Here is a 15,315-nt window from a genome sequence, read left to right as displayed (position 1 = left end):
TCGCGGGAATAAGGGAATGCGATGTCGAAAAGAAAGGATTGAATGGATGAAGACATGTTGTCCAAATTTAAGAAATATTTTTCTTTACAATTACAAGATTATGATAAAACTACTTCGTCTGGACTCTGGAGTTTGCATCCTTAATAGTTTATATTGATGGACTTGCAGAGCATTCATTTTTTCTCATTCATTTTTTTCATTGTAGAGTTGATGGTTGTCAATTTGCTTCTATTCTTTCTTTCTTTAATAATCTACCTTTGTACACATTTGTAATGTTCATCCCCTGCCTCAATATGCACTTTGCCCTCACGTCAAGGATATTTCCACCCTATGATCAAGCAGTTGCAGCGCAACCCATCGCCATCATCGTCTCAATACCATCCTTCCGAGGATCACAACTCTGGTACTTCCGAATAAGCTATAGTTCCCATTCCTACCAATTTCAATCGATTTATTTGTATGGATGTTCCTAAGTTTGATGGTACCGATCCAATTGGATGGATCTTCAAGATCGAGCAATTTTTCAATTATTACTCGACTCTTGAAGATCAACAATTAACCATCGCTTCGTTTAATCTCGAAGGCCCTGCCCTTCTGTGGTATCAATGGGCAAAAGCCAACAACCTAATCCACTCTTGGAAAGGGTTTTTGGACGCCCTTCGTCATCGATTTGGTCCTTCAATCTATGAAGATCCCAAAGGGGCGTTAGCAAAGCTTCACTACACATCCTCCATTGAGGATTATCAACGTCGCTTCGAAGACCATTCTAATAAGGTCACTGGCTTATCAGAGTCATTCCTCATCAGTTTTTTTATTTCCGGCCTCAAATCTGATCTGAAACGGGAATTATTAATTGAGCAACCTACTTCTCTAATTCACGCTATTTCATTAGCTCGACTTTATGAACAGAAGTATGATGATATGTGAAAGAGTTGGAAACCCATTTGGTCACCATCTGTTGGAGGCCAAGGTCTCCTTCCAACACCTCCCATTTTAGCCATTAAAGCCATTCCTGCTCATCCATTGAAGCAAATTCCCATCAGAACACGACAACTTACGAAAGAGGAAATGAAACAGAAAAGAGACAAAGGAATCTGCTATTTTTGCGATGACAAATTTGTTCCTGGCCATGACTGTCGCCGTCGATTGTATCTCCTCACAGCCTTGGATGATGAAAAAGAGCAATCTAATGTTGAGGACCCTATTGATCTTCTATCACAACAGCTGGAAGAATCCCCAACGAACAATTCCGCAGAAATCAGCTTTCATGCTATGATGGGACAACAGAATCCAAGCACAATTCGCATCACTGGGATTAGCAAATGCAAATTCTGTCATCATCCACTTGAATACCTCGGACATCTGGTATCCGGGAATGGAGTGCAACCAGATCCTGATAAAGTTCAAGCAATGCAAGAGTGGCCGCCACCATTAAATTTAAAACAGTTTTGCGGGTTCCTTGGGCTCACCGGCTATTACAGAAGATTCGTTCAACATATGCCACTATTGCCACCCCACTTACAGATCTTTTAAAAAAGGAGGCTTTCCATTGGTCCCCCCATGCTCAATCGGGTTGAAACTTTAAAATCCCTCATGACCAAACTTCCTGTTCTTGCCCTGCCAAATTTTGACCAGGACTTTGTTCTCGAAACAGATGCTTCAATCATAGCAATTGGCACAGTTCTCATGCAAAACAAACATCCAATAGCATACTTCAGCAAGAAAATGTCACCTTCCATGTCCAAGGTTTCTGCTTATGTGAAGGAGTTGTTTGCCATTACCGAGGCTGTGAAGAAATGGAGGCAGTACCTGTTGGGAAGGAACTTCAACATCTATATTGATCATCGAAGCCTGAAGAACCTGATGGCTCAAACAATTCAAACTCCAGAACAACAGCAATGCGTTAGGGTACAATTACACAATTCTGTACAAATCTGGTCAGAAGAATCCCGCTGCTGATGCCTTATCCAGAGTTGAAGATACTGCCCCTGTTTGTGATGTTAAACAAGTTTGTCAAATGCAATTGGTTGTCGCTACACCAGTCTTTCACATTACTTCACAACTTCAGCAGGAAAACCTCACTGATCCAGATTTAGTGACACTTCATGATCAGATTCAAAAAGGCCTCGCAGGACAAGAATTTTCACTTCGACGGGGACTTGTCTTTCACAATAACAGATTAAACATTGGTTCCAACTCGCCTTTACGCAATCAAATCATTTATGAGTACCACTGCACTATACAAGGGGGACATATGGGCATACTGCGAACGATCAAAAGAATCTCTGCTAGTTTTTTCTGGCCAACAATGCGTACCGATGTCAAGCAGTTCATCACAAATTGTCTGGTTTGTCAACAAACTACGTACCCAACTACTGGTCGATCCACTAGGGTTGCTCCAACCATTGCCAATTCCTGACAAAATCTGGAAAGATATATCCATGGATTTCATTACAGGTTTACCTCCTTCCAATGGATACAACACTATATTTGTTGTTATTGATCGACTGTCGAAATACGCCCATTTAGGTGCTCTCCCAACAAGCTTCACTGCTACCAAAGTTGCGAAGTTATTCATGGACATGATAGTGAAGCTCCACGGCATGCCTAAATCTATTGTTTCTGATCGAGATCATATCTTCCTCAGTAAATTTTGGTCGGAACTTTTCAAATTGAGTGGTACTTCTATAAACCTTTCTTCTGCATTTCATCCCCAAACGGATGGCCAATCCGAAGTGTTAAACAGGTGCATCGAGCAATATCTGCGAGCCTTTTCACAAGATAACCCACACCAATGGTATTCCTACTTATTATGGGCAGAGTATTCTTACAATACAGCGTTCCACACAGCTATTAACATGACCCCTTTTGAGACTGTCTATGGCAGACCACCCCCTTCCTTGCCGCATTATGTACCTGGGTCATCGGTGATCGAAGCAGTTGATACAGAACTCACACAAAGGGACATCATTTTAACACAACTCAAAGCGAATTTGGCTCGTGCAACAGCAAGGATGAAATGTATGGCTGATCAGCACTGCCTTGACAAACAGTTGGTTGTGGGAACATGGGTTCTACTAAAGCTTCAGCCATACCGCCAAAAATCTGTTGCTACAAGGCATTCTCAAAAGTTCAGCAAGAGGTTTTATGGACCCTATGAAATTGTTGCCCGTATGGGAAATGTTGCCTACAAATTGACATTGCCAGAAGATAGTCAGATTCATCCTGTCTTCCATATTTCGCAACTCAAACCATATCATGGACCAACACCAAATCCTCCTTGCATTTTGCCTTCATTAACTGATAACAATCACCCAGTTGTTTCACCACTTGCCATTTTAGGCCGAAGAGTTGTGCTTCAGCAAGATAAACCAGTAACTCAGGTGCTCGTTCAATGGCAAGGACTTTTACTGGAGGACACTTCTTGGGAAAATTTAGTCGATCTTCAATCGGATTACCCATCCTTCAACCTTGAAGACAAGGTTATTTTTCAAGGGGTGGGAAATGATAGAGAACAAGGTATATCAGAGAGCCAAGAAGAAGAACAGAAGGAGATTGCTGACAAAGGACAATCGGAAGGTCAATCAGATCACGACAAAAGAGTCAGAGGCAATAGAATGACCAGAACACCCCGGTGGATGAAGGATTATGTCCATCGTTAGATTAACATAATCTGATTCATTAAAAGGTTGTTAAACTAGGATGTTATCGTTTACGCTTTCCATGTAATTCGAGAATAATGCCAGCTAGGCTCAGTTGGTTACGATCTGAGTCAGAGAATCAAGTTATAAACAAGGGCATCAGGAGAGGAGAAATATAAAGAAATACAATTTTCTCGAATCTTCTTCTTCTTCTTCTTCTGCTCTCCCTCTTTCTCTTTTCCTTCTCTTTTTCTACCTATTTTCGTTCTGTTACAGAGACTTGGTAATCGTCACTACTGGGTCATAACACATCTTCACAATTTCTCGACCCCTTAGATTCTAAATGACCTAACTACCTTTATTTTATGGAAATGCCTAAAATGCATATTAAAGGGCTAAAATGACCAAAGTACCCCTACTTATGCAAATGTACATGAAACAAAAGAACATTTCCTACACTAATGAGCATTCAAAAGCCGATGTAACTTTGTTAAGGGGATGCTCTTGCATCAGCCGGACCCACATCTTTTCCTATTTTAACCTTAATATTTTCAAATCTAAGAGCTATTATAGGAGCCTTTTATGTCTTTTTACCCGCTCAAACATATCGTAGAGTTAAAAACACATAAAATGGCAAGTACATTAGGAATTCCGGAAATATCGTTAGAGAAGAAATCTGAAATAAATCACCGTCAGAATACAAGACATCTACACAAAGATTTTCTTAATTATTCCGTATTGCTTGTACTTCCAAAGCATACTACACTAAAGGGAGGAGTCTTTACCTTCATCAAAGTGGTCTATGGTTGCACAATTCATAACTAACTACGCAACCAAAATCAAAACATCAAAAACACAAGGAAAAGCAAAGAATCAATAAATTTATACTAAAACTAACAAAAAATCCCAAATTTGAACCGAAACAACAAATGAAAAAATTGTCCCAACTCAATTACTCCAATAAAACTGTCAAAATTGATTTCCAAATCACCAAGCACAACAAATGCTAGCACGAATTGACCTGTGAATTTCCTGTCCATAGCACAACACTCAAGGCAAATAATTAGTCCATAAAAGACTAATCAATTTGCGTTTGTTAATCATCAAAACAAGGTGATTGAATGAACCCATGGGGAACCCTTGGGCTAACAGGAATATTAATGGGAAAAATTAAAATGTTTTTGCTCTAAAAGGCTATTTTATTTTTACGCAAACCCATACCCATACCCATACCCAAACCCGGACTCCGGCCACGGTTCGGCGCGCGTGTGTGTGTTTTCACATGAACTTATGTTCATACAATACCAAGTCACCCAACAAATTCCAATGCCCCTTGAAAGGTTCAAGCCTTTGCTCCAATACAACCTCTTATGTGGATGCAATTTTCTCTCGACCTAACCAATGTGGGACTAAATGTTTTGCATAGTCATTTAGAGCCTTCTCCACACATCCTAAGGTCTTGGGTTCACGTCCCCATAAACACAAAAAGGCACTTGCTTTGAAAAGGAGAGGAACTTTCCATTTTTGAATTTTCCCTCCAAATTTTAAAACAAAGGCAAAAGAAGCCCTTGACTTTTCAACTTGGTTAAAATTTCTAACACTTTCAAAGCAAATTCTATATATAAGAGAGAATTTTGGTTGAAAAATCTTGAAAAATAGTGCTTTGCTCTCTCTCTCTCTCTCTCCATCTCTTTCCTCTCTCTTCACACTCTCTATATTGGTAATGACACCCCTACTTATTCCCATACTCGTCGCACAATCATAAGAAGAAATCAAATGGAAATTTGAGTTTTGGATTGCGGAGAAATGAGGATTTCTTCCGGATCTAGTTTTGATATCAAATTTGATGTAGATCTACTTCCAATTGGTCAATTAAGATAAAAACTAGTTCATATCAGTGAAGGAACAATAAAGATATGGAAATTCTAATCAAAACAGTCCCAAAACTAGTAACTTGCTTGAAATTGCTGGAAACACAAAAAATGTACTAAAATGATGGAAAATACAAATGGATGAACAAAAAATAGAGATGAACATAATTTTATTTAAGAACCTTCATATCAAGGAATGAGCTTACATGTGGATCCCCAAGCAACATGTATTTAGATCTGTGACAAGTGATGTCAGTAGTTGAAATGGAGCATCATCTACAAATCGGGCATCCTCATCGTATGATGGCCTGGAAATTCTCCTCAATTCCTGATTTAAATCCTACTTAATAATGATAATTCTTAGATATTACATCTTGCTTTACAAGAACTAATCTTACATAGTAATGAAAATGGCCCACACGAATTGAAGGGGTTCAATGTGTTGTACATGCTGATGCAAATGGAAACGGGGACACCTCCATCTTCTTCCAACACTGTAGAAAATGGGGGTAAGAAGAGGAAATTTTTCGAGGCTGATGTTTGAGTAGGGATACATGCTTGAGGTGGACATATGTTTACCTCAATCTTACCCCTTGATCATATCTTTCCATGCGATGGATCATTTCAAGCCGGTTGTAAGATTGATTTTCTTCATCCAAAGAAGAGAAGTACTCCTGTTTTCAAAGCAGCCTTTGTTCTGAAGCAAAAGAAGAGAACTCTCCGTGTCATTTCGTCCTTTCTACTGCATTTTTTCTCCTAGAGAGAGAATTGCATAGATAATAATGGGTATATATATATATATATGAGGAAACTGTTGGTGAGCTTAAGCTCACCAAACTTATGGTGAGCTAGCTTGCCCAATCACATGGGTCCCACATTTTGGGGAGTGATCCAAACCATTCATTTGCAAGGCCTTATTATAGATAGGGGGTGTACCAAAAATCAGCTCCATAGGATCATCCTAACCCCTCCATTTGTGGAGAACAAAAATGGGGCAAATTTGTGTCTGTCCATTTTTGTCCTCCACAAATGGAGGGGTTAGGATGATCCTATGGAGCTGATTTTTGGTACACCCCCTATCTATAATAAGGCCTTGCAAATGAATGGTTTGGATCACTCCCCAAAATGTGGGACCCATGTGATTGGGCAAGCTAGCTCACCATAAGTTTGGTGAGCTTAAGCTCACCAACAGTTTCCTCTCTCTCTCTCTCTCTCTCTCTCTCTCTCTATATATATATATATATATATATATATATATATATATATATACACATATATGGGCGATGATATTTTCACCCCTAAATTAAACTCCCCTTAAAATAGGAATGATGACATGAGTGCATGTAATTTTATTTCAAAGAAGGGAAGTGATATATCCGCCCCCTTTTGATTACTTGGGACACCCAGTAGCAATGTATCAATGATTGCAGAGTGGCTAATGTACTTCATGCCAGAAGGATTCAATGGGGTTGATTGCCACATACACTGCTACTAGGTGTCCCAAGTAATCAACAGGGGTGGATATGTCACTTCCCTTCAAAAAATAATATGAATAGGGGATTTGCTAGCGTCTCAGAAGGCATTTCGTGGATGGTATGTTGCATCTAACAATAGCCACAGAGGCTCACTTTTCAGCAGATTTTGTCTTCATTCACGAGGTGGCTGCTGTAAGATGCAACAGACCATCTGTGATGGAGGCTAGCAAATTCCCTACCAATAAAAGGGAAATGGTTCCATTTTCGATTGTTGTAATCTCTACCCTTCATCTAATATACTTCCCTAAGTAAGACCATTCCTTAGAAACTCAGCTTATCGTACAATTCTTGCTCTGCTATTTACAACCTATTGATGCATTGAAAGTTGACCCCCACATATATACTGCAGAATATATATTAAAGTGGAATGATATTTCCACCCCAATTTCTTTGTCTTGTACAAAAAATGGCTGTTTTTTTCACATCCAGTTTTCTGTCTTTTTTCATCATTTTAAGGAAACAACAAACAAAAAACGGTGGAAATAGTGTGAAATTGGTGGAAATATGATTTCCCTATGGCTCTGTTGTTCTTTTTTTAATAGTAAAATTTTCCACTGTTCTTACACACGAAAAAGATAATTGGAACCAACCCTACTCAAATTTTATTTAGATGGACTTAAAGTTTATGATAAAATCCATCCAAATTAACCATAATCATATCATTTCCTTACCCAAGAGTTCCTAAAAATGGTGAAATTACATGCTGTCCCAGTACGTAATAGTGGATTGCATGAAAAACATTTATTGAAGAAAATATTTTCCTAGATTTTTTTTTCCATAATCTAAAGGGAAATGATAAATTTTACGGGTATCATTATAAATAAAAGGTCCGTGGAAATAAAACTATACTCAGGGGTTCAAATCACCTTTTTCATGTGAGCTTAATCTGCAGTGTTCAGAGCTTTTAAATCAGGTGGAGGCTAAGAAGAAGAGGAGGATCGAGCTTGAAGAGGCCTTGAAGGCTGAGAAGAGGGATGGGTTTTTGAGGGACCATCGATGAACTTGAGTTGAACGAGCTTCAACACTTTAAAGCATCAATGGAAGAGCGAGCTGAGGGCTATGGTGGCGAAGACAAAGGTGCTTCGAGATTCAACCTCCCTGAAGCCATGCAATACTAAGGAGATGATCTTGACCGGATTCCCACTCTTCTCGAAGCTCTCTTTGTTCTGAATCAAATAAAGAGAAAGTCCACGGACAAAAGACTGCTACCATTTTTGCTAGTAATAGTCTTGCCCTTTTCTCCTTCATGTTGCATTCTTTTCTTCTGAGAGAGAGAGAGAGAGAAGGAGGAGGAGCAACAGGAGGAAATGTTGTACACCAATTCAATGATATGGGCTTAGGCTTCTCTTGTGTTCTTATATACACGAATCAATCCCTAAGTGCTCTTCAATATTACCTAAATTACGGGCCTGCCATTATTTCTTTGTAAAATTTTAAAATTGTTTGAATATTGAAATCTTCAAAATAGGCTCATTAGAATTAATAACTCTCATTTTTAGCTAACTAAACCGAAATAAATTATTTACCTCGTAAGATTTACATTTTAGCAAAGAGCAAGCTTAGGAAAATTTTGTCAACTAAAAGTTTAACTTCTAAATTGATTTTGACTATTTTAGTGCAGCAGGGGCATTTGGGTAGTTCTTTGAAACTTTAGGACGGATGCTAAAAGCCAAGCGCGAGCCTCACCCATCGTATCCTAAACCACAATCTGTTAAAGATACTGCGAATCCTTTCATACACAGCATGACCTGGCACATTAAATCATTTGTGTAACGCATGGTTTCATACCATAAATGTTGAAGATTTCAAAGTCCCCATCATGCCATTTTTGGGAAAAAACCAAAACTGCGTCTACTATGACCATGTTCAAAAAAATATCTGACCAATAGTTTTTTTCTCAAGATTTTTTTTTCTTTTCACAATTTAGAGGAAAATACTATGAGCGTGGTTAATTTAGAGCGTTATCATCTTAAATTGAAGGTCCCTATTATTAGAAATTGAATAGTGTGGTTCAAATTATCTTTTTTTTAGTATAAAAAAGTAAGAAAGTTTATAAATATTTTTCTCCAAACTTTTTAGAAAATTCTTACAATCCAAACGGGGCCTATAGGTAGCCACTTGATTAACAACAAAAAATTTCATTACTTGTAAATTAAGAAAAAATTTCTCAAATAAAAGTTTAATTTCTAAACTGCTCTTTGGAATTTGGGGGTGGTTGTCAAAAGCCAATTGAGGGTCTCACGCACTGTATCCTAAGCCAGTCTATTTAAGATTACTCGAATCTCTTCACACATAGTTACCTGGAGCATTAGATCATTTGGGCAACATGTGGTTTCATTCTATAGATGTCGAAGATTTCAAAGTGAGCCTGCATGTTATTTTCTGGAAAAATCCAAAATTTCGTCTACAATGGTCTCGTATGCATTGGAAGTTATGGAGAATCCGTCGAAGGAATATCTTCTTCTACAAGAAAAAAAGGCTAATCTAATAAAACTTCAGATCTAAAAAAGTGAAAGTACGAGAGATAATTCTGCATGAGTACTACACTAAAACAGGTAACTCACACAAAAAGAATAGTGATCAAACAATACCAAATACTAAAAGCCCTAAAAACCAAATCCATATAAAAAGTAAACAACTCACTAATTTCACTCAAAGTAACCAATATTGCTGATGAATTAAAAGAACCCTACATCGAAAATCAGAAAATGGGTAAAAGTGAAAACAATAAACAGAGCTTTGGCACATATTTATAAAGAAAGAGAGAGGAGGAAAAAAAAACCTACCATGATCTAAGACATAAAATGAAAAAAAATGCTTCTAGATCTGAAACTAATAAGAAATAACTTGAAACCCATCTTGAGAAAGAATAGAGGAATCAGGGGAACTCACATGCTTGGAACGATTGTGTAGATCTCTGTAGACACCCCATTTTGCTCTGCTTTAATCAACAAAGAAGTTAGTGTTCTTGCTATCGGTCTTTTTCAGTGTTTTCCATTCCTGTGTCCGTCCCTTATGCTTTCTTGATCTTTCCAATCATTTCCGCCATGTTTTGCATTTTTCCGCCAAGTGTTGAGGAGGGTTATTTACAAAAACCTAAACAAGAGAGAATTTGGACCCGTGGGTGGGCCTGCATTGAGCATTTTTGTTGAGATTTGGATCAAGCAGGGGGCCTGCATATTGTTTTAATGAAAAATGAGTTTTGAGCTATTCAGATAACCCTTGAAAACGATTCAAGAAACACAGCGAATTTATATTGAGGTCCATTAATTGAATGACTCAAGTCATCCCATGAAAAATGATTTGTGGGCCCAATCCATTCGCATTTGCCGCCCACTAATTGGGCAGATTGGATCATCCAATGGCTTATTTGTGGGGTATGACCATTCATGTTGTGACCCATTAATTAGGTATTTCAGATCATCCTATGGAGTGGGGCATATTATTTTATGCAAGAGCAAATTTTAATCACAATGGGGAATTCGGTCATGTGTAGGGCCCACCTTTTGATGCATCACATCCTACGAATTTATAGTAGGGCCCACCGTACCCTTAATTACATGCATGATATGGATGATCGCAAGATTTGGTAATTTTCCAATCCTAATAAATAAATTCGGCAATGTTTGAGGATTCCATATTGTTATTATTTTAAAAAGGAAACTTTTTTAAGAATAGCATGGTGTAAATTTACTTTCGGTCCTTGAATATTTTTGGGAAATATCCTCTCCCTTTCTAGAAAGAAGGATCGGATTTTCTTTTGATAGAAGATAGGTTTTAGTAACACAAAAGATGTGGGAAGGAAAGAAAGGGTTGGAGAAGGAAACTTTGACAGAAAAAGAGGGGAGGTCGGTTGATTTTCAGAAATATTCTGATGGCTTTGAGGATGTCTCTGATTCCCCATTAAAGGAGGTTTTCTTTCTCTGCAAAAGCAAAAAGGAAGAGCTTTCTCTCACGTTCAACGGCAGCTTAGGGGGGATTGATAGTAAATAGTCTCCAAAATTTATGAAACTCTCACAGAATTCTATGTTTACTTATATCTTACTACTGTGGAAATTTCAATGAATTTATATTTCTATTTCTAGTAGTTTCTGTTTTATTTTTACAATCTAGTCACTTAATTGTTAAATCAAAATTAAATATGAGCTTAATGTAAAAATCTGTAAAAATCTTCCAGTAAGCTACATCTCATCATATCTTGTTACTGTAGAAGTTTCAATTCATTTCAAATTCGTTTGCAATAACTTCACTTGTAAAATCACTCATATGGTTTAAAATTGATAAAATTCATTAAAAATTGAAATTAATTGAAAATCATCTTAAAGTTTCTAAAGAACCTTAAATCTCTGTCACATATTAACTCCTTAATCCATTGAAACAGAAATCTTAGGATCTTTAGATTTTCCTAGAAAAATGGTCAGTGTGTCCACAATCGTATCTCAATTGCAATCGATCTTTGACAATTTGAATATTTAAGCTATAGCATGTTGTTGGCTCCGAGGTTACTGTCCACGGAAATCCTGAGATATGCCAGGCAATAAGATGCTATAACCTAAGTATTAAATTGCACAAGGAAAGAGCGCACGATTCCCTTCCTTGGATGTTATTCCAAGCTGAAATTGGTGAACCCTAGAGCTATTGGTAATCCTTAAATGTCCAGAAACAGAAAATTCTTGAAATCTGAAATAAATTAACCTCAAGAACTTGAGTCGATGTGTCTCGTGTCTTTCGGAACCATTGGATTACGGTTTCGGTAATAAGAACTATTAGAGCCCAATTTAGGAACACTGGTGTCAGGTCGTGTCCTAGGTTTTAGGGAGTCCTAGAGTTAGGAGTCCAGCCTCATCACGGACGCTTGCTATGAATAGCAACCGTGCCATAGGTTTAGTTACACTAGTCACCCAATCTTTCCCTATGATAAGCCTAGTAAACTAGGATGTAGGCTAACCTGCATTAGTCTAAGGAACAACTTGCATTTAGATAAGAATCATGTAGCATCTTAGATGAAATCCTAGGATAATAAAATCCTCAACTTGAATTAAAATAACTTCTTTTAAAACTGTTGAAACAGTCAATCTCGTCTAGGTCGATGTCTTAGTTGAGTTAGGCATAAGTAGCTTAGCTTAGGTGCACCGAACTACGTCGACTCTGATCCCAGTGAGGCTTGGGTAAGTAGGCAGCTTGGATGTCTGATGGCATACCAACCGCGAGTCGGCTCCACAACAAATTGTGGCGTTTTTGTATATTAATTTGCTTGTACATGCTTAATTAAATTATTTAGGATTTTCCATGAAATTAGAATTTTATGAGAACTTTCACTTAGATTGAATCCAGACAAATTAAGAAATCAAGATACACATTTAGGATTCACATTGAAATTAGATCATAGGATGCATGTCACATAGCTAGCACATTAATAAAGAGTTGAATGAGCCATTTAAAATGAATTTAAAAGAGTTAACTTTTGGAATTGAAGACCGATTATCGGGCAGGAATGGTGCATGTGGTGGATAACTCCCCATACTTTCCATTCTTGTAACCAGGTAGCGAGTCTAGATTTCTGGTTAATCATGGGTCCTAGATCTCACATCTAGGTAGCAACTCTGTCAGTCTCTTTTGTGTGGAATTCGGATTGCCTTAGTGATCCCAAGTTCACATAAAAGACGAATTAAAATCAATATTAAAATGCACACGCCAATCGCGTGGGTACGAGAGACCAAGAGAGAGCGTGGCGGCTCGCGCCCCACCCCCTCTCGCGCCCCACATGTCATCATTGTTGTGTTTATTTGTTTTGAGGAACCATCACTTTACTTCCCATTCCTTATCTAGTCGTATCATAATTATCATGTCAATCATAGCAAGGAAAAATTCCCTGAATGTCAAGCTTACATCTCGTGTTTATTGTTTCTATGTCAGGATTGTTCACTGCTGAAAATCCAGGAAAGCTTCTTGGGTTTGAATCTATTCGTGGCCAGTGAAGAACCTAATTCCCCATTTTCTTTGGAAGTCTCTCTATCCACCTTTTCCTACCTATGGCAGATTCTATGGAAAATTTTCAACTCTTTCATGTCACAGAAACCCTGGCCCAGCTCGTCCAACAGGTGAAGGAATTGAAGGAAGAAAATCAATTCATCAAAGCTCAACTTACTGAGAAATTTGGTCCAACCACTGTTGTTTCTAAGGGCAAATCCGAGCCTCTCCATGGTTATGGGTTCAGAAGAACTAATTGTGAACCTCTCTAGACAAATGGCTGCGCTAACAGAAGAAGTTCATCAGATGAAGCAACAAATGCAAACCTGGTATTGTCAGTCCCAAGGCTCTGAGCATTTCGCTGACAAAAATACCAAAGCCCAAGATGTTGTTACCAGAAACTCTGTCTCTCAGCACCAGCATGATTCTATTGAACCCTTAATTCTTGATTATGACCAAGAGCCACCATCTGAAACTCCTAAAAGAGAATTCAATGATTTGCCTATCCCACGATCTGGTATCCTGAAAGGGTTTAGGGAACGGGAAAAGAGGATTAGGGAACGGGAAAAGAGGATTAACTGGTCACAAGAGCCTATGGTAATCGAATATGATCAACCAAGACCTATACCTCAGCAAAAGCCAGGTAGGCAATTCGCCCCCCTCCCGCTTCCACCATCTGTTATATTGCAGCAAGGATTGGAATCCGGCAATATCCATTTACCTCGCATTAAGGAACCTCCTAATCGGCTCCCCAGGACATGGAGGGCAGAAGAGCACTGCGATTTTCATCGAGGATCGGGGCATAGTACTGATCAGTGTAAAACTCTGAGGCATGTGATCCATAAGTTGATCGATGAGTGCAAGCTATCATTTCAGCAAGTGCCAAATATTGTTGATAATCCTATGCAAAACCATGTTGTACCGCCGCTGGATGATGTTTAGACACATGGGTTTTGAGAAGCTCAGGTTCAGTTGCAGTGAAAGAGAAGAGCCAGAAGTTAAAAGGCACTTGTTATGATGATGATTCAGTTTTCGCCGAGCCTCCGAAGCTAGACAGTTGCAGCATTTAAAGGTTTAGTCATTTACTATTTTATGTTGAGTCAGTCATCATGGTCAGTACAATTGTTGAGTCCGGTCTTACGGTTCAAGGTCAATGCCTAGTCCATGGCAAGTTATCTTTTGCTTTCCTTTTATTGAGAGTTGTGAATCCTGAGCATATTCAGGATAGGTCGCCAGATGTAATAGCTTTTTCTTTAAATAAAAATTTCAGTTCCAATAGTTCACTTGTGTCCGTTTCTTAAGCATGCTTCTGATCTTAAAATAAGACTCCCTCCTCAAATGAGGACAAAATTGACGAAACTCCACTTGAGTCACAGTAATTACTTGAACAAGAGGAGGAGCGCCAATCCCAGTCTTTCAAAGATGAAATTGAAGTGGTAAACATTGGCACTGAAACTTTGATTCAACGAATGCCGATTAAAAGTATATTACCCTCTGAAGAGTGTGAAGTATTGATAAACTTATTTCGAGAATAAAAAGATTGTCTAGAAAAGCTACAACCGATACCAGGGGCAAGACATAGATAGAAAGCTCAAGAGAATGAAGAAAGTGAGAGACATATGCTATACAAGGGGCATAGAGTGGAAACAACTTTCATATTTCCAATCAATGACCTTGGTTCTCAAATTCATAGCATGAAGCCAACAAATTCAAGATAAGAATGTTCAAGAGCAAGCATTGAAAAGTGATCATCAGATATCAAGAGTTACAAATCCATAGATGTAGGATGTCAAAGAACAAGCTTCGCTCTATGAAAGTCGAAAGTACATATTAGAATCTTGAAAGAAGAAGATCCATTATCTCTTACCTAGAAATGCCGTCAAACTTCGAAAAAAAAAGAAAAAAAAAGAAGAGAAAAAAATAAAAATAAATAATCAGTACCAGAAGGACTCTAGTAACCTAGATCGATTCCCAATATGAACATCGGAAGGCCTCATTTGGCCGAATAAATCCCAAAATCAGAACCCAACGTCAAAAGAATACCGGTTTGCAAACCCTTTGAGCCTTAATGAAATTTTCTTGAAAACCCATCAAACTAGGGGCATCCGCCCCGAACTACGCGAGACTTGATCCCTACCCTGGGGTACGTAGGCAGCTCGGTTAAACCGAGTTCGGTCGATTCAAAAAAAAAGAAATAAAAGAAATTCAATCATTTCAGAAAAAAAAGAGGGACAAGTTCTAAAAGAAGAGAAGTCAATTATTCCAGAAAGAAAAGAAAATAGAAAAATCCATTCACCT

General features: G+C 38.3%; 1 protein-coding gene across 1 annotated transcript; it reads left to right on the top strand.

Moving 5' to 3' along the window:
• Window positions 1–459: 459 nt before the first annotated feature.
• On the top strand, window positions 460–927 carry LOC143852425 (uncharacterized). Its single transcript, XM_077361807.1, has one exon. It carries the CDS (start codon window positions 460–462, stop codon window positions 925–927), a length of 468 nt encoding a protein of 155 aa, XP_077217922.1.
• The last annotated feature ends 14,388 nt before the right edge of the window (window positions 928–15,315 follow it).

Source organism: Tasmannia lanceolata, unplaced genomic scaffold (genome assembly GCF_043159265.1).
Source record: "Tasmannia lanceolata isolate RefF3 unplaced genomic scaffold, GAP_Taslan_0.1 ptg000019l, whole genome shotgun sequence".
Lineage (NCBI taxonomy): Eukaryota > Viridiplantae > Streptophyta > Magnoliopsida > Canellales > Winteraceae > Tasmannia > Tasmannia lanceolata.
Note: the sequence above shows the minus strand (reverse complement) of the source record. Positions and strands in the feature narration are given on the sequence as shown.